This window comes from Chanodichthys erythropterus, chromosome 11, assembly GCF_024489055.1.
Source record: "Chanodichthys erythropterus isolate Z2021 chromosome 11, ASM2448905v1, whole genome shotgun sequence".
Classification (NCBI taxonomy): Eukaryota; Metazoa; Chordata; class Actinopteri; order Cypriniformes; family Xenocyprididae; genus Chanodichthys; species Chanodichthys erythropterus.
Genome location: NC_090231.1, coordinates 38,456,913 through 38,481,975, shown reverse-complemented (window position 1 = coordinate 38,481,975; position 25,063 = coordinate 38,456,913). Strand labels below are relative to the sequence as shown.

General features: G+C 49.1%; 1 protein-coding gene across 1 annotated transcript; it reads left to right on the top strand.

The window, feature by feature from the left end:
* The first annotated feature begins 450 nt into the window (after positions 1-450).
* Positions 451-23,359, top strand: LOC137030739 (uncharacterized). The gene is made up of 7 exons (XM_067401176.1): positions 451-543; positions 672-778; positions 880-908; positions 21,150-21,494; positions 21,576-21,926; positions 22,055-22,162; positions 23,259-23,359. Exons 1-7 carry the CDS (start codon positions 451-453, stop codon positions 23,357-23,359), a joined length of 1,134 nt encoding a protein of 377 aa, XP_067257277.1.
* The last annotated feature ends 1,704 nt before the right edge of the window (positions 23,360-25,063 follow it).

The window sequence follows — 25,063 nt, the reverse complement described above, 5'->3', positions numbered from 1 at the left end:
TGTGTTAAATAGATGAATAAAGAGAATAACAGCATGTTTGTTCATGTACAGAAAGTGTTGGTGTGGTGATCAGAAGCTCCAGAGCAGCTGCAGTGTGTTTGGTGCTGCTGTGTGTTCTTCTGCTGACTGCAGTCATAGTGCTGTGTGTCATTTTTACTCAAGAGAGACTACAGCTCATATCTAAGAATGAAAACCTGACCAGTGAAAGAGACCAGCTAATATTCAAGAGCGAAAATCTAACCAACAAGAGAGACCAGCTAAAAAATGAACTTCTGATTCTTGGTAAAGTTTTTAGTCCATGTAATTATTTGCTACAGTAGACATTTTAAAGCAATCTATGACTATCTGTTATAAGTTACAGACAGAAGACTCTAAATGAGAATAAAAAGCTAACAGTTAAACTGGTTGTTTACAGATGGATGGACTTACTACAAATCCAGATTTTACTACATGCCAAATGAGATGAAGAACTGGACCGAGAGCAGAAGATACTGTACAGAGAGAGCAGCAGATCTGATCATCATAAACAACAGAGAGGAACAAGTGAGTGTGAGATAATGTGTCTGTGTGTGAGTGTGTGTGTTTGCGGTGTTAATCAGTCAAATGAGAGATGGTCAAATGTGTCTATTGTCTGTTTATGATATAAATGTGCAAATATTTTATCTGCTCAGGATTTTGTTAAGAAAATGTTTGGTGGTACTACAGCCTATATTGGTCTGATCGACAGTGATGTGGAGGGCACATGGAAATGGGTTGATGACACCAACATGACCTCTTGGTGAGAAATAACTGATTAATATCCAATAAATTATTCTCACAGTCAGCATCATATCACACAGAAAGCAGCACTGACCATCTAATGCTCATCAGTATTTTCAGCTTCTGGGGATCTGGAGAGCCAAATGGAGGTAGAGCAGAGAACTGTGCTGTGATTGTGGATCAAGACCAAAGGTGGCCAACTTTATTCGGGTGGCATGATGTTCCATGTAATATAGATTTCAAATGGATCTGTGAGAAGAATATTGCACAACTCATACTGCCATAGAAACAACACGCACCTTTTTGGCACAAGGTTAACACTAAAAACTCCAAAGGTGTCTTCCATTCAACCAGAAATGACTTGCAAGTGAACTTCACAGAGTATTCTGCCATATCATGTGAGATTCCAATCTGAAGGGAGTGATCTTCAATTAGTATTTGTAGATTATTCAGTTCTACATCACTAGTAATTGCACATCACTCCAGTACTTAAAGTAAAGACATTTGAATAAAATAAAGTTGTTAAAAAGGCTCTGTTGAAGTTCTGACATTATTATTGAGTTTAATTAGTCGCAGGTGTGGCTTGTACAGATTTTTGGCAGGTATAAAATGCATGTTATGGCCAAGGCTTGACATTAACACCAGCCAACCCACCAAATGCAGGTGGATTCAATGCAGGTTGAATTTTAAAAATATATATATATATATATTAGGGCTGTTCAACGATAACCATGGTTATCGTGTACAAAATAAGAGTCTGTGTTTACGTAATATATGTGTGTTTGTTTTGTGTATAATTATTATGTATATATAAATACACACACATACATGTATATATTTAAGAAATATAAGCATGTATGTATAAATATATAAATATATTTATACTTTTATATATTTAAAGCTGCAGTCCGCAACTTTTTTTGGTTAAAAATCAACTTTTGAACAAGTACATAACCAGCCAGTGTTCAAAACTATCTAATTATCTTGTCTCGATTCACAACAGTAAGCTTGTAGTAATGTTTTATAATAAGAGCGACATGGCAGATTTCCACAGGAAATTCAAGCATGCAGCAGTTCCTCTGTGCGTCATTACGTCACGTCCGTATAAAGAAAGGAGTCCCGTCGAGAGGCTAGTCAGTTATATCATGTGAGGAAGCTGCTGGTAGTGGCACATTTATAGCCTTTTCTCACAACAGCTGAAATAATTAAACTTATCATTTTGATGGCGGATATAATCCAGAAAGATCTAAATGACAATCAACAGTGACAACTGGAGATTCAGCCGTAGCCAAAAAGCAAAGGACTTTGGACTATGGAGTGGATACAGAAATTGAAATCTACAGGTAATGCTAATATACACTAAATACACAGTCACGCAGTGCTGATGTTGTTAACAATAACAATTTGAGAACAATATTACAGTAATAATAATTTGCACGGTTTGGCATGATCCGAGCTAAGCGATCGTTGGATTTAATCATCATTAGCAGCGCGATTTATTGTAAGCCTAATGCTTTTTTCCTCAGTTGGTCAGAACAAAAGTGGCAGACAATTCTTATATTGGTCATACTTTCAAGATGTAGAGTCTGTGATTCTGAAGTTCAGTATCCACATCGGTGCGGTGACTGACAGCAAACATTAGATTCATCCGCGCTGACGAGCTGTGCTGAGACACAATGCATGTACAGATAACTGTTCCGCATATGACTGCAATCGCATGTTTCAAACAGAGATGGCGACAAAGAGGAAAAACTGTGGACAGCAGCTTTAATTTATATATAAATGTAAATATTTGTATAGAAATATAAGATATTTTTCTTATACATGTATGTGTGTGTATTTATATCAGCCCTAATATATATATATATATATATATATATATATATATATATATATATATAATATATTTTATATTATATATATATATATATATATATATATATATATATATATACGATAACAGTTGTTCTTCTCTCATTTTTCTCACAGAGAGCTGACACACAAACTCACCTCCATTCACTTCATTTGCTCCGTTTGAATATTGTTGGTTAGGGCACTTGAATTTGAGCGTGGCATTGCGTGTATTGCACATAATAATACTCTGTTATTATGTTACAGTTTTTTCCAATTGCTAACACACAATTTTTCAAACTAGTCTGGTTTTATCAAAACACTTAACACAATTCACAAAACCACACACCCAAACTGCAAAATACCTCATATATCCTGCAAAATGAAGCACTGCAACCGAAACTACACAGAGCATTATCAAAATCAAACTTTTGCATGAAATGGCACACACTTCATTCATATTACCAGATTTTTGCCTAACCACCTACACACTGTTGGGCATAATGAAAAGCACCCCCATCTTTAGTATGCTTTGCCATAATACTAAAATATGTATCAGATTGTTCACATGCACAGAAATATTTGCAGATACACACACATGCTGTTGCAACATTTTTTATTTTTTTTCCTTCACTACAGTAAACAAGTCAGTACAACATAAGCACAGCAGATATATTTACATGGGACTGAACAAAAATATTCTTACAAAAAAAGTAAACTGAAAAAGAAAATTTCTGAAAAAAAAAATATATTACAGTAAAAAAACAAACAAAAAAAAAAGGCAAGAAAAATAATTAGGCAGCATCTTGCCGCACAGCCGGGTCTGGCCACAACGCCTCGTCAACATCACAGGCAATATCTTCCCTTGCCAGACATCGAGGGAAGAAGCGCCTTGAGTGCCTTATCCATCCCTGAATTGCACCCACATCAATCTCATCACATGCCTCTTCCATGGCCTGCACAAGAGGCATGCGCACAAAGGGCTGCCGGTCGTATACCTTCCACCGCCATGCCGAAAAGAATTCTTCTATGGGGTTCAGAAATGGTGAGTATGGTGGGAGGTATTGCAAGAGAAATGTTGGGTGGTCAGCAAACCAGTTTTGGACTGGGGCTGCACGATGAAAGCTCACGTTGTCCCATACTACAACGTACCGGTTTCTTTGATGGTCTGCATCATTCATACGCTCTGGTGGTATGAGAATGTTGTGAAGTCTGTCCAGAAATGTGAGAATATGGGCTGTGTTGTATGGTCCAAGTTTGGCATGACGGTGGAGGACACCATGCATATTGGAGATGGCAGCGCACATTGTGATGTTCCCACCACGTTGGCCAGGAACATCTATAATGGCTCTGTGGCCAATGAGGTTTCTCCCTCTTCTTCTGGTCTTTGCTAGGTTGAACCCAGCCTCATCTATAAAGATGAACTCATGTGGGATTGCATGAGCATCCATTTCCAGTACTCCCTGAAAACAAAGAACAAAAATCACTCAATATGGTGTTATCCAGTACACTGGGAAACAATGTTGTGTGTAGTGTACTGCAGTCAATATAGTACTTACATCCACATATGCTCGTCTGAACTCTTTGTTTCTTTGAGAGTTTCTCTCAAACGGCACCTTATAAAGTTGTTTCATTCTGATTTGGTTTCGCTTGAGAATGCGAGCCAATGTGGACAGACTAACTCGTTGAATGTTGTTGAATAAGGTGTTGTCTTGGATGATGTGGCTTTGAATTTCTCGTAATCTGATTTCATTATTTTCCAAAACCAAGTTTACAATGGCAGCTTCCTGTACCCTGGTGAACATTTGGCCCCTTCCTCCACCATGGTGTCGTCTCTCAGTCCTTTAGAAAAAATAAAATAAAAAAATATATAGGGCTTGGACAATGCAGCCTAAATATTTTCCCCCACAGTAGAGTACATTGTACAGGAAACTTGTACAGTTCATGAATGGCTGATGTCATACACTAAGTAAACAGGTGTCACCCAACTGATACACTATGACATGGGGTATACTACATGTGTACTACATGAAATTTTGGTTACATACCTGTTCTCCAGTCTAAAGGTCCGGATGACAGAGGCGACAGTAAAACGGCTCAAGTTTGGCTGCACTCTCTGTCCAGCCTCACGCATTGTCAACCCATGGTTGATGACATGATCTACTAAGGTTGCTCTGATTTCATTTGAAAGTGTTTGTCTTCTTTGGCCATGAACTCCTCTACCTGCTCTACCCCTACCTCTCACTCTTCCTCCCCCTCTTATTCTCAACCTCCCTCTTCCTCTTCCTCTTCCTCTCCCTGCAATGTTTTCCATTGTTGTTGTAAATAAAAAAGGTTCTCACCTGTGGTCTTTTCATAGTGCTTACATCCTGATTGAAGTGTTAACAATTAACCACTGAGGTGTTTGGCCAGGTGGCACATGTAATTGGCCAATTAGCTCATGTAGTGTCATTTTGAATGGCAGTGTTTTGAAATGGCAAACATGTGACTTTATGTCAGATTGTTGTGTCTTATGCAGAGAACTGTATTTAGTGAATTTAAAAAGTGCTATTTTGAAATGCAAAATGTGTGTAAAACAGAAAAGGTGTTTAGACTTTTGGAGACTTGAGAAGAAGTTTTGCTCTCTGTGTGTCAGTTTAAATAATTGTGCTGTGCATGTCATTTTAGTGTGTTAGCAATTGGAAAAAACGTCTCGGTTACGTATGTAACCCTCGTTCCCTGAAGGAGGGAACGGAGACGTACGTCAGTAGTGACCGACGAATCGGGATATCGCTTAGAGAGCCCTATCATCTTCGTGTAAACTAAAACAAGCCAATGGAATTGGCGTGCGATATTTGCATAATGCGCACCGCCCCCGACAGGTGTATATAAATAGGAAGCAGATGCAATCGCACTCTGTTTTTCGCCGAGGAGACAACTGGTGTCCGCACTACAGCGAGGGTACAGAAACTGTGGCGACGGGACGTACGTCTCCGTTCCCTCCTTCAGGGAACGAGGGTTACATACGTAACCGAGACGTTCCCTTTCAGTCGGTCACGTTCGACGTACGTCAGTAGTGACCGACGAATTGGGATCCCAACTAAAGCGCCACAGTTACGAAACCCCTTCCAGTGCCCAGCGCAAGCTCAGCCGCCCATAGCACCGGCTGGCGGTGAAGGGGGCGAGCTTACACCGAGAGAGTCTACTGCTGTCTACCACTACCCACTAAGTAAACTAGACACACTGGGAAAGCGAACCCGAAGGGACGCTGCGGAGACCACTACCTACCCAATGGGGGAGGAGTTTACGTGGGAATACACATATGGACTGGCCCCGGGGCAGTACGCATATGGAGTCCCTGGGATGGCTCCACCTGGTTAGGGGGAGACTCATCTGACAGGTGACAGCAGAGCTGGCTCTGCTAAGGGAAAGACACGGACTCGGCCCGTAGGGAGTTTTAAACCGTGGAAAATACACATATGGGACCGCTCACGTAGAGGGGTCACGACATATGGGCCCCAGCCAACAGACAGCGTCAGCGACGGATGTAGGCCTGGCATCAGACACTCCGCAATGTCCGAGCCGAAGGGGGAGGCGGAGGAACTCGACAGGGTTCGCCAAGCGGGGAACGCGACTGGAGTGAAAGTATGCACGTATCCGGCCAGAGGCGGGAATGGCATTGCAAGCCGACACTTAGAGTGGGTACAACACGTCTACCGACTAGTGGATGCCAGTACACGCGAGGATACCGGCTCTACACGTAGGCTATAAAACCTAGCGAACGTGTTAGGTGTCGCCCAGCCCGCAGCTCTACAGATATCTGTCAGCGAGGCGCCATGAGCCAGCGCCCAGGAAGAGGCCACCCCTCTGGTGGAGTGGGCTCTCAACCCGAGCGGGCAAGGCACGCCCTGGGATTCGTACGCCAAGGCGATGGCATCCACTATCCAGTGGGCCATCCTCTGCTTGGAGACAGCCTTTCCCTTCTGCTGGCCTCCGTAACAGATGAAGAGCTGATCTGAGGTCCTAAAGCTTCGCGTTCTGTCCACGTAAACGCGCAGAGCGCGGACGGGACAGAGCAAAGCTAGGGCTGGGTCTGCCTCCTCCGAGGGCAGCGCTTGCAGGTTCACTACCTGATCTCTGAAGGGAGTGGTAGGAACCTTGGGCACGTATCCAGGCCGGGGTCTCAGGATGACGTGAGAAGCACCGGGCCCGAATTCTAGGCACGTTTCGTCGACCGAAAATGCATGCAGATCCCCTACCCTCTTCAGGGAAGCCAATGCAACCAGAAGAACCGTCTTAAGAGACATTAGTTTCAGGTCGACTGATTGCAAAGGTTCGAAGGGATGACCCCGGAGAGCTGTGAGAACCAGGGTCAAATCCCAAGAGGGTACGGAGGAAGGGCGAGGAGGATTCAGTCTCCTGGCCCCCTCAGGAATCTGACGATCAGATCGTGTTTCCCCAGGGACTTACCCTCAACTGCATGGTGATGTGCGGCAATGGCGGCAACATACACCTTGAGGGTGGAGGGAGACAGCCTTCGCTCCAACCCATCTTGCAGAAAGGAAAGCACGGATCCGACCGAACATGATCGGGGGTCCTCTCGGCGAGAGGCGCACCATTCGACGAACAGGTTCCACTTCAGCGCGTAGAGATTCCTAGTAGAAGGAGCTCTAGCGGAAGTGATGGTGTCTACGACCGCTTGCGGGAGATCACTCAGAACCTCCGCATCCCGTCCAGGGACCACACGTGGAGGTTCCACAGATCGGGAGGCGGGTGCCACAGGGTGCCCCGTCTCTGAGTCAGGGTGTCCTTCCTCAGAGGAATCGGCCAGGGAGGTGCTGTCACGAGGAGAATGAGGTCTGAGAATCAGGTCCGAGTGGGCCAGTACGGAGCCACTAACAGAACCTGCTCCCCGTCCTCCCTGACCTTGCACATGAATAGTGCGAGAAGGCTCACTGGGGGAAGCGCATGTTTGCGCAGACCCGGGGGCCAGCTGTGTGCCAGGGCATCCGTGCCGAGCGTGCCGCCGGTCAGGGAATAAAACCACTGGCGGAGGGCAGTTTCCGGGGAGGCAAGCAGGACTACCTGGGCCTCGCCGAACCGCTGCCAAATCAGCTGGACCGCCTGGGGGTGGAGCCGCCACTCGCCCGCAAGTAGATGCTGCCGTGACTGCTCGTCGGCTGCACGGTTGAGCACACCTGAGACACGAGTGGCCCGAAGGGACCTCAGATCCTTCTGACTCCACAACAAGAGATGGCGGGCGAGTTGCAACATGCGACAGAAGCGTAGACCACCTTGACGGTAGGTGTACGCAACGGCCGCAATGCTTAGTGAGCGGACTAGAACGTGCTTGCCTGACAACAGCTCCTTGAAGCGGGCCAGCGCAAGACGAACCGCTAGCAACTCGAGGCAATTGGTTTGCCAATGCAGCTGAGGCCCCGTCCAAAGACCTGTCACTGCATGCCCGTTGTACGTGGCCCCCCATCCCGTGGCAGAGACATCTGTGGAGACCACAGCGTGCCTGGACACTCGTTCGAGGGGTACTCCGGCCCACAGAAACGAAGGGTCCAACCACCGTATAAGGGTGCGACGGCAGCTCGGTGTCACGGGGACACGGAGCGTGCCGCACTGCCACGCCCATCTCGGGACCCGGCCGCGGAGCCAGTGTTGAAGCGGTCTCATATGAAGCAATCCGAGCGGCGTTACCGCGGCTGCAGATGCCATATGCCCCAGGAGCCTCTGAAAATCTTTCAGTGGAGCCGCTGTCCTGCACTTGAGCGAGCTCAGGCAGTTCAACACCGACTGGACGCGCACCTCGGTGAGACGCGCAGTCCGTGCGACCGAGTCTAGCTCGAGACCGAAACAAGAGATCCTCTACCCGGGGGCGAGTTTGCTCTTGTCCCAGTTGACCTGAAGACCCAACCGGTTGGGAGCTACAACCATGTCGGGTAGGACTTTGTACTGACATGCCCGACCCTTGAACGCAGACCGACCTAGGAAGGGTCTGCGTCGAGGCAGAATCGAGACATGAAAGTATGCGTCCTTCAGGTCTATTGCTGCAAACCAATCCTGGGGACGGTCCAGGATTGGCCGTAGCCCACCGCCCTTTTACGGTACAATGAAGTAGGGGCTGTAAAACCCCGACTTCATATCGGCTGGAGGGACCGGCTTGATTGTACCCTTCGCCAGGAGGACAGCAATCTCCACCCGGAGAACAGGAGCACTGTCCAACGACACCGGAGTGAAGTGGACAGCCCTGAAGACCGGGGGACGCCGGGCGAACTGAATCGCATAGCCGAGTCTGATAGTACGAATGAGCCAACTGGACAGGCTGGGGAGCGTGCTCCACGCTTCCAGACACTGAGCCAGCAGGACCAAAGGCACCACAGACGCACCGGGGGTGGGGCAGCAAGGCAGAGAGGGACCCGACCCGGGCGGCTTGGGGGCGGCCCGGAGTGGGGTCAGACTCTGCGAGGCAGCAGTGTGCATGGGAGACCGCGCACGGGACGCGGTCTGCACCATCACACTGCCACCTGCTGGCGAATGGGGGGGAGCTGTCAGCGGCGAGGCGGAGCCTGGCACACTGACAGACACCCCTTGTTGTGACCTGGAGTTTGAGGAAACTGCTCTTTTTGTGAAAAAGTGGGTACCGCTGGACTCCGGAGAGCCAGCGGCGGTAGACAGACAAACACAAATTCCCCCCGGCCCTCCTCCGGGGGTGGGAGAGATGGTGGAAAACTCTCCCGAAGAGCAAGATCCTTCCCCTCCAGGTTGCCCGTCTCAGTGCCGTGTTTTGCTCTTACGCTTACCACCGGGCTTAGCGGAGACGGGCTGGGCACCACGCCCGCGACCGGCACCCTGCTGTCTGGCTGGTGTAGGCTGCTGCTTTGCCGTCTTAGCAGGGGAGAAACCAACGGCGGCAGGATGGGTTGCGGTGCTGATGAGGGGGCAGGGGCCCGCGGAGCGTTTCCGCTCGACGGGGAAGCCCTGACCGTTATCCTCAGGTCGCCCTCCCTATACAGCGCCGTACCGTCATTCCGGTTCCCGGGGCCGGAAAAAACGGTCGTACGCGGCATAGGAGAGGGGACTCCCGCTTCCTGAGACTTCAGGAAGGAGAGCCTCGACCTCAGCATCGCGATGGTCATGTTCCCGCAATGGGAACATGAACCATCCACAAACGCTGCTTCAGCGTGCTGAACGCCCAAACACGAGATGCAGTGATTGTGCCCATCAGCAGGGACCAGGGAACGACCGCACCCAGTAACGCACAGACGAAATGACATACTGTCAGGGTTCGTCTGTAAAGCTCTTTTAGAAGGGGAAGTCAACTCACTCGTGCTGAAGCACCCAGGGAGCGACGCGATGTGTCAGGTACACCACTCCCTGACACACCGAGGAACCGGCCCAAATCGCTGCCTCACACACACTCTTTTTTGTGTTGCTGTGAAAACAGCAGTTTAGAGCTTATAGCTCGGCTCCTCAGACACTCGCGACCTCGCTGCACGTGCCCTCTTCACCAGCACCAAAGCTCGCTGCAGATCCTCTTCTGAGGCAGTGTTTTAGTAAGAAAAACACACGAAGAAAGGAGTCTTCTAAATAGGACACCAGTGAATGGCTCCGAAGCGAAAGACAGAGTGCGATTGCATCTGCTTCCTATTTATATACACCTGTCGGGGGCGGTGCGCATTATGCAAATATCGCACGCCAATTCCATTGGCTTGTTTTAGTTTACACGAAGATGATAGGGCTCTCTAAGCGATATCCCGATTCGTCGGTCACTACTGACGTACGTCGAACGTGACCGACTGAAAGGGAACTGTAAGCTACTGAATAGTACAGCAAGCACAGCAGGTGTGATACGTCACGCGTGCGAGACTGCGAGTGCGAGTGGACGAGACGCTGCGCATGACACGTGACGTGCTTTATCAAGCTCGGGCTCAGGCAGAGAATCTAAGCTCTAAGCCAGAGTCACATCCTCTCCATATATGGACTGAGTCAGAGTCTGCGGTTCAAGGTTTGATAGTAGTGAAAACAAGGCCCAAAATGCTTTAATATTAACTTTGCAACATAACTTAAATTTAAGCAATATCACATGAGAAAATTAGATTTATTTAAGGCTCTTTAAATGAAGCAGTTGAGATATTGTGCAGTGGAAGTATTTTTTAAATATCATATTAGAAGCTTGTGAAACATTAAATCTCATTACTATCCTGGTTCACTGTTTAGAGGAAGATTTGTCAGATGATGTTCAGTTTGCATGTATTTTATTAAAGTGCTGCACTTCTGAACCATTTGTGAGCCATTTGTTACACCAAAAATTCACTCCTGTGCAGAAACTTTATGTCTGCCTGTGTTTTTTTGCATCAATTTAAATATGAAAATATTAATGTTCATGTTGTGTCTCTGTCCTTGGTGCTGAAATTACAAATCTGTGTCCTATTCTGATTTTAAGGTCTAAACAAATGCACTCAGCACTGGTTGCCATGGCTAAGATTTAAGTCTCTTAAATGTATGGGGGAAAAGAGAAAACAATCAATAATATTAATAATAATTTTAAAATGAATTAAATACATCATGTCTACTGATACATCACCCACAATAATGATCCGCTAAATTAGGCCACTTTTTTGTGAACTGTGAAGAGACTCATTTCATGTTTTTGTTCTTATGATACTAAAAAAATAATCAAACACCACATATGTACATACATATGCCAACGTCTCAGTTACATAGGTAACCCTCGTTCCCTGAAGGAGGGAACGGAGACGTACGTCGGACAGACCGACGAATAGGAATCTCGCTAGAGAGGCCAATCTACTTCGAGTGTAACTAAATGAGCCAATGCACATTGGCATGCAATCATATGCATCAGCTGCTCGCCTCGCAGCGCGGGTATATAATGAGCAGCAGGTGCGTTGCATCTTCAGGTTTTCGCTGAGGAGCCGAACCCAGCAGGCGGCAGCATCAGCAGGACAACGCCTGTGGCGACGGGACGTACGTCTCCGTTCCCTCCTTCAGGGAACGAGGGTTACCTATGTAACCGAGACGTTGCCGTAACCTTTGCCGTCTTAGCAGGGGCGGAGGACGATGCAGGCGGGCGCCCTCGGCGACGAGCGGGCTGAGGCTGAGCCACGGGCGGCTGGGTGGAGGCAGCAGCGGACCGCCGTGGCATAACGTGACTGATAGCCTCAGCCTGCTTCTGTGCAGCGGAGAACTGATGGGCGAAGCTCTCCACCGCGTCGCCGAACAGGCCGACCGGGGACACGGGGGAATTTAGGAACCTCTGCTTGTCGGCATCCCGCATGTCCGCCAGGGTCAGCCAGAGATGGCGTTGCTGGACTACCAAGGTAGACATCGCATGACCAACAGCGTGTGCTGTCACCTTCGTCGCTCGGAGGGCGAGGTCGGTGGCAGCGCGCAGCTCCCCCAGCAGCTGTTGGTCAGGACCTTCCTGGGGCATTTCCGACAGCGCTTTTGCCTGGTAGACCTGCAAAAGCGCCATCGCATGCAGGGCAGAGGCAGCCTGCCCACAGGAACTGTAAGCTTTCTCAGTCAGACCGGCTGAGAATTTACAGGCCCGGGACGGGAGTCGCGGCTCACCACGCCAGCCAGCGGCCGTTGGACACAGTTGCATCGCAACAGACCGCTCGACTGGTGGGATCCTCGCGTACCCCCTGGCTGCCCCGCCGTCCAGGGAGGTGAAGGCGGACGGGGGCCAGGCCTCGAACGAACACTATACGGTGTCTGCCAAGACCTGGTCACCTCATCGTGCACCTCCGGGAAGAAAGGCATTGGGGCGGGACGCTGGGGCTGGCCAGCGCGACCCGCCCCCAAATACCAATCATCCAGCCGCGATGGGCCGGGACAGGGTGGAGGGTTCCACTCGAGCCCGACACACAAGGCGGCCCGGGAGAGCACAGCCGAGAGTTCGGGATCCGATTCGGGCAACGGGGCGGCAGCGCGTCCGGATCTTCCTCCCCCGAACACTCAAACTCGCCTTCCGACACAGCGATCGACATCTGATCCTCCGCCGGCGCACCAAAGGTAACGGCTGGACAGTCCGAAGAGGGCCCAGCGGAAACCAATGGCGGCAGGATGGGTTGCGGTGCTGATGAGGGGGCAGGGGCCCGCGGAGCGTTTCCGCTCGACGGGGGAGCCCTGACCGTTATCCTCAGGTCGCCCTCCCTATACAGCGCCGTACCGTCATTCCGGTTCCCGGGGCCGGAAAAAACGGTCGTACGCGGCATAGGAGAGGGGACTCCCGCTTCCTGAGACTTCAGGAAGGAGAGCCTCGACCTCAGCATCGCGATGGTCATGTTCCCGCAATGGGAACATGAACCATCCACAAACGCTGCTTCAGCGTGCTGAACGCCCAAACACAGCAGGTGCACAGCAGGTGTGATACGTCACGCGTGCGAGACTGCGAGTGCGAGTGGACGAGACGCTGCGCATGACACGTGACGTGCTTTATCAAGCTCGGGCTCAGGCAGAGAATCTAAGCTCTAAGCCAGAGTCACATCCTCTCCATATATGGACTGAGTCAGAGTCTGCGGTTCAAGGTTTGATAGTAGTGAAAACAAGGCCCAAAATGCTTTAACATTAACTTTGCAACATAACTTAAATTTAAGCAATATCACATGAGAAAATTAGATTTATTTAAGGCTCTTTAAATGAAGCAGTTGAGATATTGTGCAGTGGAAGTATTTTTTAAATATCATATTAGAAGCTTGTGAAACATTAAATCTCATTACTATCCTGGTTCACTGTTTAGAGGAAGATTTGTCAGATGATGTTCAGTTTGCATGTATTTTATTAAAGTGCTGCACTTCTGAACCATTTGTGAGCCATTTGTTACACCAAAAATTCACTCCTGTGCAGAAACTTTATGTCTGCCTGTGTTTTTTTGCATCAATTTAAATATGAAAATATTAATGTTCATGTTGTGTCTCTGTCCTTGGTGCTGAAATTACAAATCTGTGTCCTATTCTGATTTTAAGGTCTAAACAAATGCACTCAGCACTGGTTGCCATGGCTAAGATTTAAGTCTCTTAAATGTATGGGGGAAAAGAGAAAACAATCAATAATATTAATAATAATTTTAAAATGAATTAAATACATCATGTCTACTGATACATCACCCACAATAATGATCCGCTAAATTAGGCCACTTTTTTGTGAACTGTGAAGAGACTCATTTCATGTTTTTGTTCTTATGATACTAAAAAAATAATCAAACACCACATATGTACATACATATGCCAACGTCTCGGTTACATAGGTAACCCTCGTTCCCTGAAGGAGGGAACGGAGACGTACGTCGGACAGACCGACGAATAGGAATCTCGCTAGAGAGGCCAATCTACTTCGAGTGTAACTAAACGAGCCAATGCACATTGGCATGCAATCATATGCATCAGCTGCTCGCCTCGCAGCGCGGGTATATAATGAGCAGCAGGTGCGTTGCATCTTCAGGTTTTCGCTGAGGAGCCGAACCCAGCAGGCGGCAGCATCAGCAGGACAACGCCTGTGGCGACGGGACGTACGTCTCCGTTCCCTCCTTCAGGGAACGAGGGTTACCTATGTAACCGAGACGTTCCCATTCAGTCGGTCACGTTCGACGTACGTCGGACAGACCGACGAATAGGAATCCCTACCAAAGCGCCACAGGGGCTGCCCTCTTCCAGCGCTCTGTCGTGAGCCACCTGAACCCCCTTGCCTAAGGACGGTGGGACCAGGCTCACGCAGAGAGGGTCGATCACTGTTGTTCCCAAAACCCACTCAGTGCGACAATTGGATAACGCTGGGAAAGCGTAGCCTTACATGCGATAAGGAACGCTGCGGAAGCCATATCCTTCCCCGAAGGAGTTATATGGATAAGTACATATGGACTAACCTTGTAGGTTGTACAACATATGGAAGAACTGGGGTGACTCCACTCGGTGAGAGATGGGTTCTCCCAGAGGGAAAGACACGGGCTTCGTTTAGGAGCAGCCGTGGAAAAAGCCATATGGGATCCCCGTAGGGTCACACATATGGAACCCAGCCTAAATCCGGTTCTCAAGGATACAACGGAGTATAGGCCTGGCGCCAGACGCTCCGCCACGTCGGCTGCCGAAGGGTAACCGGAGGACTCAACAGGGTCTGCCCGTAGGGACTCTCTGGAGAATAGAATGCGCATGTAGCGCAGCAAGCCGACACTAAGCCGGGGCCTCTCCGTGCCTCTGACCTGAGGCGAGAACACGGGAGGAGACCGGCTCGACACGAAGGCTATAGTATCTAGCGAACGTGTTAGGTGTCGCCCAGCCCGCAGCTCTACAAATGTCTGTTAGCGAGGCGCCACGAGCCAGCGCCCAGGAGGATGCCACACCTCTCGTGGAGTGGGCATGCAACCTGAGCGGGCAGGGCACGCCCTGAGCTTGGTAAGCCAGGGCGATGGCATCCACTATCCAGTGGGCCATCCTCTGCTTGGAGACAGCCTTTCCCTTCTGCTGGCCTCCGTAACAGACGAAGAGCTGGTCTGAGGTCCTAAAGCTTCGAGTTCTGTCTATGTACAGTCGCAAGGCGCGAACTGGACAGAGCAAAGCCAGGGCTGGGTCTGCCTCCTCCGAGGGCAGCGCTTGCAGGCTCACCACCTGATCCCTGAAGGGAGTGGTAGGAACCTTGGGCACATAGCCAGGCCGGGGTCTCAGTACCACGTGGCTGTCACCCGGCCCGAACTCTAGGCACGATTCGTCGACCGAAAATGACTGCAGGTCCCCTACCCTCTTGATGGAGGCCAATGCCACCAGCAGCAAAGTTTTCATAGAGAGAATCTTTAAGTCTGCTGACAGCAAAGGCTCAAAGGGAGCAATCTGGAGTGCTCTGAGCACCAGAGTAAGGTCCCAAGAGGGTATGGAGGGGGGACGAGGAGGATTTAACCGTCTCGCCCCCTAAGGAACCTGACGACCAGGTCGTGCTGACCAACAGATTTGCCATCTATGTGGTCGTGGTAAGCGGAGATAGCAGCAGAATGGACTTTGAGGGTGGAGGGGGACAGCCTACGCTCCAACCCTTGCTGCAAGAAGGAAAGCACGACACCGATCGAGCATCTTCGGGGGTCTTCTCGGCGAGAAGAGCACCACTCGACGAACAGGTTCCACTTCGAGGCGTAAGCACGTGTCGTAGACAGTGCACGTGCCGAAGTGATGGTGTTAAGTACCTCGGGGGGTAAGTCACCTAGAACCTCCGCGTCCCGTCCAGGGACCAGACATGGAGTTTCCAGAGGTCTGGACGCGGGTGCCAAAGAGTGCCCCGTCTCTGAGAGAGGAGGTCCTTCCTCAGAGGGATGGGCCAGGGAGGGGCTGTCGCGAGGAGTGAGAGTTCTGGGAACCAGGTCCGGTTGGGCCAGTAAGGTGCAACTAACAAGACCTGCTCCTCGTCCTCCCTGACTTTGCACAGGGTCTGTGCAAGTAGGCTCACTGGGGGAAACGCATATTTGCGCAGGCCCCGGGGCCAGCTGTGAGCCAGTGCGTCTGTCCCGAGTGTTCCCTCGGTCAGAGAGTAAAACAACTGGCAGTGGGAGGTTTCTGGTGAGGCAAACAGGTCTACCTGAGCCTCTCCGAACTCTCTCCAGATCAGCTGAACCACCTGGGGGTGGAGTCGCCACTCTCCGGGCAGTGCAGCTCGTGATAGCTCGTCGGCCACACGGTTGAGCACACCGGGGACATGAATGGCGCGAAGCGACCTCAGATGCTTCCGACTCCACAGGAGGAGATGGCGGGCGAGTTGCGACATGCGACGGGAGCGTAGACCACCTTGGCGGTTGATGTACGCAACGGTCGCAGTGTTGTCCGTACGGACCAGTACATGCTTGTCGCGAAGCAGGCCTTTGAGGCGGCTCAGCGCAAGGCGTACTGCCAGCAACTCGAGGCAATTGATGTGCCAATGCAGATGGGGTCCCGTCCAAACCCCTGAGACTGCATGCCCGTTGTACGTGGCACCCCAGCCGGTGGCAGAAGCATCTGTGAAAACCACAGCATGCCGGGACACCTGTTCTAGGGGCACTCCTGCCCGGAGAAACAAAGGGTCCGACCACGGACTGAAGGTTCGGCGGCACTCCTGAGTGATTGGCACCCGGAACGTGCCGCGTTGCCACGCCCATCTCGGGACTCGGCCGTGAAGCCAGTGCTGAAGCGGTCTCATATGAAGCAGCCCGAGCGGTGTTACAGCCGCTGCAGCCGCCATATGCCCCAGGAGCCTCTGAAAAAACTTCAGTGGGACCGCTGTCCTGCCATTGAACGTATTCAGGCAGTTCAACACCGACCGAGCACGTTCCTCTGTGAGGCGTGCTACCCGTTCGACCGAATCCAACTCCATACCGAGAAAAGAGATCCTCTGCACTGGGGCGAGTTTGCTCTTCTCCCAGTTGACCTGAAGCCCCAACTGGCTGAGGTGCCTGAGCACTAAGTCCCTGTGTTCGCACAACTGATCCCGAGACTGTGCTAGAATGAGCCAGTCGTCCAGGTAGTTGAGAATGCGAACACCCTGTTCTCTCATGGGAACAAGGGCTCCCTCCACGACTTTCGTGAAGACGCGGGGAGACAGGGCCAGCCCGAAGGGTAAGACTCTGTACTGATATGCTCGACCTTCGAACGCGAATCTCAGGAATGGCCTGTGTCGCGGAAGAATCGAAACATGAAAGTACGCGTCCTTCAGGTCGATCGCTGCAAACCAATCTCGGGGACGGATGCACTCGAAAATGCGTTTCTGCGTAAGCATTTTGAACGGTAGCTTGTGAAGGCTCCGATTCAAAACTCGCAGGTCCAAGATCGGTCGTAACCCGCCGCTTTTCTTGGGTACAATGAAGTAGGGGCTGTAGAACCCTGACCTCAAATCGGCTGGAGGGACCGGCTCTATCGCGTCCTTCGCCAGTAGGACTGCAATCTCCGCACGCAGAACAGGGGCATCGACATCTTTCACTGAAGTGAAGAGGACGCCCCTGAACTTGGGGGGACGCCGGGCGAACTGAATCGCATAGCCGAGCCTGATGGTCCGGAGGAGCCAGCGAGACGGACTGGGGAGCGCTAGCCAGGCTCCCAGAGACCGCACCAGCGGCACCAAGGGGACCACCGGCGTACCCGCCGCGGGGCAGCGAGGTGGAACGCAGGGACGCGGCCCGGGAGGCTCTCTGTGTGAGGCGGCCCGAAGCGGGGTCACAGTGTGCTGTGCAACACTTACCTGCCTCCACGGGTGGACAGAGGGAGCAGTCGAGGATTTGCTTACCTGCTGCTTGCTGCTGTCCGCTGGCGACAGAAGAGGTGGATGAGAGTGGTGAGGTTCTAGCCCTCCCACTGCTCTCCGAGCCCTCTTCGGACCCGGAGAGAAAGGAAACTGCTCTTTTCTTGAAAATTTGGGTACCGCTGGCCGTTGAGCCAGCGGCGGAACAAAAGGAAACAACAAAAGATTCTCCACCCGGCCCTCCTCCGGGGGAAGGAGTGGTGCATTCACCACCTCCTGAAGAGCAGTCCCCTCCATCTCCGGGTCGCCCGTCCTAGGGCCGCTTGGATTTGGCCTTGCCACCCTTCTTCTTGGGGGGTGGCTGGACGGGCTGGGCGCCCCGCCCGCGACCGGCTCCACGGCGCCGCTTGGATGGAGGCTGCTGCTGCTGGGGCGCGGGAGCGGGGGCGGCTGCAGGGGGGCGCCCTCGGCGACGGGTAGTCTGAGGTGCCGCCGGCGGTGGAGGTGCAGCAGCTGACCGCCTCGGCAGGATGTGACTGATGGCCTCAGACTGCCTTTGTACAGCCGAGAACTGTTGTGCAAAGTTCTCGACCGCGTCGCCGAAAAGGCCGGTCTGGGACACGGGGGAATTAAGAAACCTGACCTTGTCGGTATCCCTCATGTCCGCAAGACACAGCCAGAGATGGCGTTCCTGGACCACCATAGTGGACATCGCACGACCCACTGACCGCGCCGTAACCTTCGTCGCTCGAAGCGCGAGGTCCGTCGCGGCACGAAGTTCCTGGAGAACTTGTGGATCATGACCACCCTCGTGCAGGTCCCTCAGTGCCTTGGCCTGATGGACCTGCAACAACGCCATAGCGTGTAAGGCAGAGGCAGCTTCCCCACAGGCCTGATAAGCCTTGCCGGTAAGATCCGACGAGTACTTACAGGCCCGGGAAGGGAGAGACGGCTCCCCCGCCAGGTGGAGTTAGGGCACAGTTGCATAGCAACGGCCCGTTCCACAGGGGGTATGCGCGTGTAACCCTTCGCTGCCCCGCCATCAAGGGTGGTGAGGGAGGAGGACCCACCGACACGGTTTCGGGCAGTAAAAGGTGCCGTCCACGTGCCCGTGAGCTCTTCATGCACCTCCGGGAAGAAGGGCACTGGGGTGGGGGGCTGAGAACCAGCCCTGGCCACCCCGAGATACCAGTCATCCAACCTCGAGGGTTCGGGACACGGTGGAGGATTCCACACGAGCCCGACCCTGTTGGCGGCCCGGGAAAGCATAGCCATCATTTCCGGGTCCGTGTCGGGCACAGTTGTCACCCCCGAAGGAGGCAACTGCGCCGACTCATCCTCCCCAGAAGTATCAGGCTCACCCTCCGATGCAGCGATCGACATCCGGTCGTCTGGGGAGCTCCGAAGGAAACGGATGGTACACACCTCTGGGGTGGTCCACCACGTTCCGAGGGCAGCTCTACTGGCTGCGGAGCGCACGAGGGGGGAGGGTTCCTAGGGGGTTGGTTCCCCGAAGGAAGCGCGCTCACCGTTATCCTCAAGTCACCAGCCCCGCCGCTCGCAGCAACCCTCTGAGGAGGATTGGAGCGAGGCGTCGGGACCGGGACTCCACCCCTTTGCAGAAAGTGGAGTCTCGACCGCAACTCCGCGATGGTCATCTTCCCACAATGGGTACATGACTCATCCACAAACGCTGCCTCAGCGTGCCTTAAGCCCAAGCACGCGATACAGCGCTGGTGACCATCCCGAGGCGCCAGGTAACGACTGCATCCAGAAACACACAAGTAGAACGACATCTTTAAAAAGACGCGAACTACTCGTGTTAGCTCTTTCAAGGACTGACTCTTTTAGGTGCTGAAGCACGCAGGGGAATAGCCGCTGCAGCACAGACAGGGAATGTGCAGCCTGTCGTGTGCACTCTCCTTGAAGGCGCTCCTCTTACCAGCTGTAACAACAGCTTTTTAGCGCTCTAGGCGCACCGTTTCACCAGCCGTGAGAACGGCCTTCACGCTGATTACAGCTTTGCTCAATCAAATTAAAGGCAAAAACAAAAACAAAAGGAGAATCGGCCCCGCTGCTGCGCTGTCCGCCTGCACCTCGCAACAAAGAGACGTCTTGAAGAGAGACTCGTTCACCACACTCGCTTTCAGTAGCTGTCTTCATAGAAGGTTTGGCTCCGAAGCGAAAAGCTGAAGATGCAACGCACCTGCTGCTCATTATATACCCGCGCTGCGAGGCGAGCAGCTGATGCATATGATTGCATGCCAATGTGCATTGGCTCGTTTAGTTACACTCGAAGTAGATTGGCCTCTCTAGCGAGATTCCTATTCGTCGGTCTGTCCGACGTACGTCGAACGTGACCGACTGAATGGGAAACATTGTTATCTATACGTTTAGTTTTAATATGCAGTAGGCAGTTTATCAAATTTCATGTACAGAACTTTTGTTATTTTAAACATTATATATATATATATATATATATATATATATATATATATATATATATATATATATATATATATATTATTTTTTTTTTTTTTTCTTTTCTTTTCTTTTTGTAATAGAAGGGTAGTTTGGTTTTATGTTGTGGGGTTTTTTTTGCAGCAAGACGTGTGAGAACAGAAAGAGGTGTGAAAACAGCAATAGAGGACAGGGGTCAGTGTCAGTGGAAACAAAGACATACATGTTTACCAGCACTCAGATCTGACCCATCTGCCAACTTCAAAATGTAACTAACAACAGCAATCATACTTCCCTTAACTTCAAAAAGCAAAGAAAAGAAAATATTTTTTATTATTATTAAAAATTTCCTCATCATATGAGGAATATTTTACATATTCATATTTTTATTCATATTCATATTTTACTTATCATATTTTACAGTTTTCTTTATTTCCACATTTTAAATTTAATTATCAACTTTATGAAAAAACATAATTCCACCACGGCATCCAGTTGACTGGCTGCTGTCACAGAAGTGTTTTCTGCTCAGTTCAAAGCCCTTCTCAAGTGACCAATCAGCTTTTACAGCCATGAATAAATAAGACAGAAGTGCATATTGTGTCTCAATTGTTTGAAGTGGAGATTGAAGGACACATGATATTACGAGTCTACTGATCTACTTCTATTATTTACTGGGTGTGAAGGGTTTGTTTTGGGCTGATTCATGTTTTGTTTTTTTTTCCCAGGGGAATTTAAAATAATTTTGAAAGACCAGTGATCATGAGATATTATATAATAATTTTGTTCCCCTCAATAATAGGTAAATATACTTGAAATCCTATATTCAATAGAACTGTGTGTTTATCAGAATTCTGTCTATTAAATGTACCTTCATTTTGCAGCTTGCTCCTCTAATGTGACCGCTAATGTGGACGTTGTTCAGGAAGATGTTAAAGTAGTTCGAGCTGGAGAGGATGTGAATCTTACTTGCTCCTTTTCAAAGCTTCTGCAATCAACAAAAGCATGGTTTAAACAGACGGCTGATGGAAAATCCTCACAAATTGTTTCTTTATATTTAAATCAACAACCCAGTTGGAACAAGGACTTTGAGAAAATTAATCGTTTTAATGTTATCAAAGGAGATGGTCATTTTAATCTGACCATTTTAAAGACAACGCCTGCAGACTCAGGAACATATTACTGTGTAGTCGCATCATATTACAGCATTGGAATGGGTACAGGAACTTTTTAAAGGTAAGTTTTACTGCTTGATGTTTTTGCTTTGTTTGATTTTTGGCATCTGATTCTTTGTCCTTACTATTTCTGTCCCTTTTATGTCACTTTTCAAGATGGACACACAAGTCTTCAGCAGTCTTTGATAGACACACTTCATCCAGGAGATTCTGTGAATTTGCAGTGCAGCATCTTCACTGAGAGTTGTGCAGGAGAACACAGCGTCTACTGGTTCAGACAAAGCTCGGGAGACTCTCAAGGAGTCCTTTACACCAAAGGAGAGAGAAATGGTCAGTGTAATAAGAGCAGTGAGTCTCAAACGCAGAGCTGCGTCTACAATCTCCTCAAGAGCAACATCAGTCACTCTGACACTGGGATTTACTACTGCGCTGTGGCCGCATGTGGAGAGATACTGTTTGGAAAAGGAACTCAACTAAATTTTAGAGGTAAGGTACAAATGTGTGGCTTCAAATGTTGAAATGTTTGGCTTAATCTTTCTTCTTTGGAAAAGCATTTGATTCATATATTAAATTATACCAAACTTATTCAAAAAAGTTAAATTATTTTGTTTCAGAGAGTGGTGATGTGAAGCCAATTCTTTTTGCTCTTGGAATTTTAAACATCATATTTTTGGCTCTTGTTGTTTATGTGCTAATAAAACTATGCAGGGCTCAGAACAAAGGTAAGACTTTCTGAATAAGATTCAATTATTATGGTAATGGAAAAATTGTCTAAAACTTTTTCCTACTCAAGCCTAAATGCTGCATAAGTTTATGACGTAAAACATTTACTGTATATTTTCAGTACTGCTTTGTAACAGTGTAGAGTATTCATACCAGATTTGAAATTAATTAATATTACAATGTCCTTTTCATATATTCTATAATGTCATTACCTTTTTATCATGCTATTTGAGTTTCACATAAAGTTGGTTGCATGTACATATGGCCATTTATATAGAACAGAAACCAGACCACACTTATTTGTCTGTATATGTTTAACTGTTTACTTAAATTATATTGTGTTCTAAAATAAGATAATTTCTCAAAGCACATGCCACAAATTCCTTATTTTTTTGACAAATGTAAGACATGATTTTTAACGTACAAACTAATTTTGCATAAATGGTGTTATATGTAAAATGATGCATGTTCTGTAATCTACATATATTCCTATTTCCCCTCAAAATGTAACAGTATAATATAGGAGTGGCTTCACATTTGTTGTGCAAGTAAATAATCAAAACAAAGTCTGCTTTATCCATTACTGTTTCTGTATCTTGCTGTCTTTTTTTTTTTTAAACTTAATGCACGTTCAGTGTCAGTGACAATGTAACAGTTATCCACACAGAAACTTCATTTAGCAAATATGCAATTATATTTTAAAAATGTTTGTACACATTTAACACATTTAACAAAAACACAAACTGACATTAAACACAAAACTATTTGTGTTCTCTGTTGATTGCATAACATATTTTTATTGACTTTATACTACTAGCATTTTTTTGTTTGTTTGTTTGTTTGTTTGTTTGTTTGTTTTTAAACCTTTGTACACAAATAGAATGAGTCAGTCATGTAAAACTCAGAGGTAACAAAAAATCAATCACTGGAGAAAACTGTTGTAACCCTCAGAGGCAACAGAGATGTCATGTCAATATGTATTGGGGTCTCAGTTGGGTGCCCCAATTACCTCTGAGTAGTAAGAAAATCAGCCAATGAATATTGGTGAGTGAGATCTGCATGTCAAGCCACTTCTACACTGTCTTAAGCGTACAGTATATAAGACGGCCGTCAACTATGGTTTACGCCAAGGAGTCAAGACAGGGATCCCGGCCATTCAGCAGCAGTTCAGGGTTGTGCACTGTAAACCCGAATAAGTTCTACTAAAGTGTACTCAACTGCTATTTTGAGACACCATGAAATATGAACTAAAATGTGCTTTTAATATACTATCTCTGTATTTAAAAACATTTATTTAGATACTACTTATAGGACATTTGTACTAAAAGTGGTATCTAAATATATTTTTTAAATACAGAGATAGTATATTAAAAGCACATTTTAGTTCATATTTCATGGTGTCTCAAAATAGCACAGTTGAGTACACTTAGACATTGTTAAGATGATCTTAATTACTTTTTAGTATATTAAGTACAAAATTAGTGCATGAAAATAGAGCACTTTAAGTACATTATTGAAGTGTACTTTTTTTTTTTTCTCTCTCCTGGGATCTCCATCCTGGGTTCCCATTCAGTCGGTCACGTTCGACGTACGTCGGACAGACCGACGAATAGGAATCTCGCTAGAGAGGCCAATCTACTTCGAGTGTAACTAAACGAGCCAATGCACATTGGCATGCAATCATATGCATCAGCTGCTTGCCTCGCAGCGCGGGTATATAATGAGCAGCAGGTGCGTTGCATCTTCAGCTTTTCGCTTCGGAGCCAAACCTTCTGCAACACTGAAGAAGATAGCTACTGAAAGCACGAGTGTGGTGAACGAGTCTGCTCTTCAAGATGTCTCTTGGTTGCGGTGCAGGCGGACAGCGCAGCAGCGGGGCCGATTTCTCCTTTGTTTTTCTTTGCCTTTTTATTTTGAGCAAAAGCTGTAATCAGCGTGAAGGCCGTTCTCACAGCTGGTGAAACGGTGCGCCTAGAGCGCTAAAAAGCTGTTATCACAGCTGGTAAGAGAGCGCCTTCAAGGAGAGTGCACACGACAGGCTGCACATTTCCCTGTCTGTGCTGCAGCGGCTTTTCCCCTGCTTGCTTCAGCACCTAAAAGAGTCAGTCCTTGAAAGAGCTTACACGAGTAGTTCGCGTCTTTTTAAAGATGTCGTTCTACTTGTGTGTTTCTGGATGCGGTCGTTACCTGGCGCCTCGGGATGGTCACCAGTGCTGTATCGCGTGCTTGGGCTTAAGGCACGCTGAGGCGGCGTTTGTGGACGAGTCATGTACCCATTGTGGGAAGATGACCGTCGCGGAGTTGCGGTTGAGACTCCACTTTCTGCAAAGGGGTGGAGTCCCGGTCCCGACGCCTCGTTCCAATCCTCCTCAGAGGGTTGCTTCGGGCGGCGGGGCTGGTGACTTGAGGATCACGGTGAGCGCGTTTCCTTCGGGGAACCAACCCCCTAGGAACCCTCACCCCTCTTGCGCTCCGCAGCCAGTAGAGCTGCCGGGGGAACGCGGTGGACCACCCCAGAGGTGTGTACCATCCGTATCCTTCGGAGCTCCCCAAGACGACTGGATGTCGATCGCTGCATCGGAGGGTGAGCCTGACGCTTCTGGGGATGACGATTCAGCGCAGCGGCCTCCCTCGGGAGTGACAACTGTGCCCGATTCAGACCCGGAAATGATGGCTATGCTTTCCCGGGCCGCCAACAGGGTCGGGCTCGTGTGGAACCCTCCACCGTGTCCCGAGCCCTCGAGGTTGGATGATTGGTATCCCCCAGTGCCTTTCTTCCCGGAGGTGCATGAAGAGCTCACTGGCACGTGGACGGCACCTTTTACTGCCCGAAGCCGAGTCGGTGGGTCCTCCTCCCTCACCACCCTTGATGGTGGAGCGGCTAAGGGTTATACGCGCAT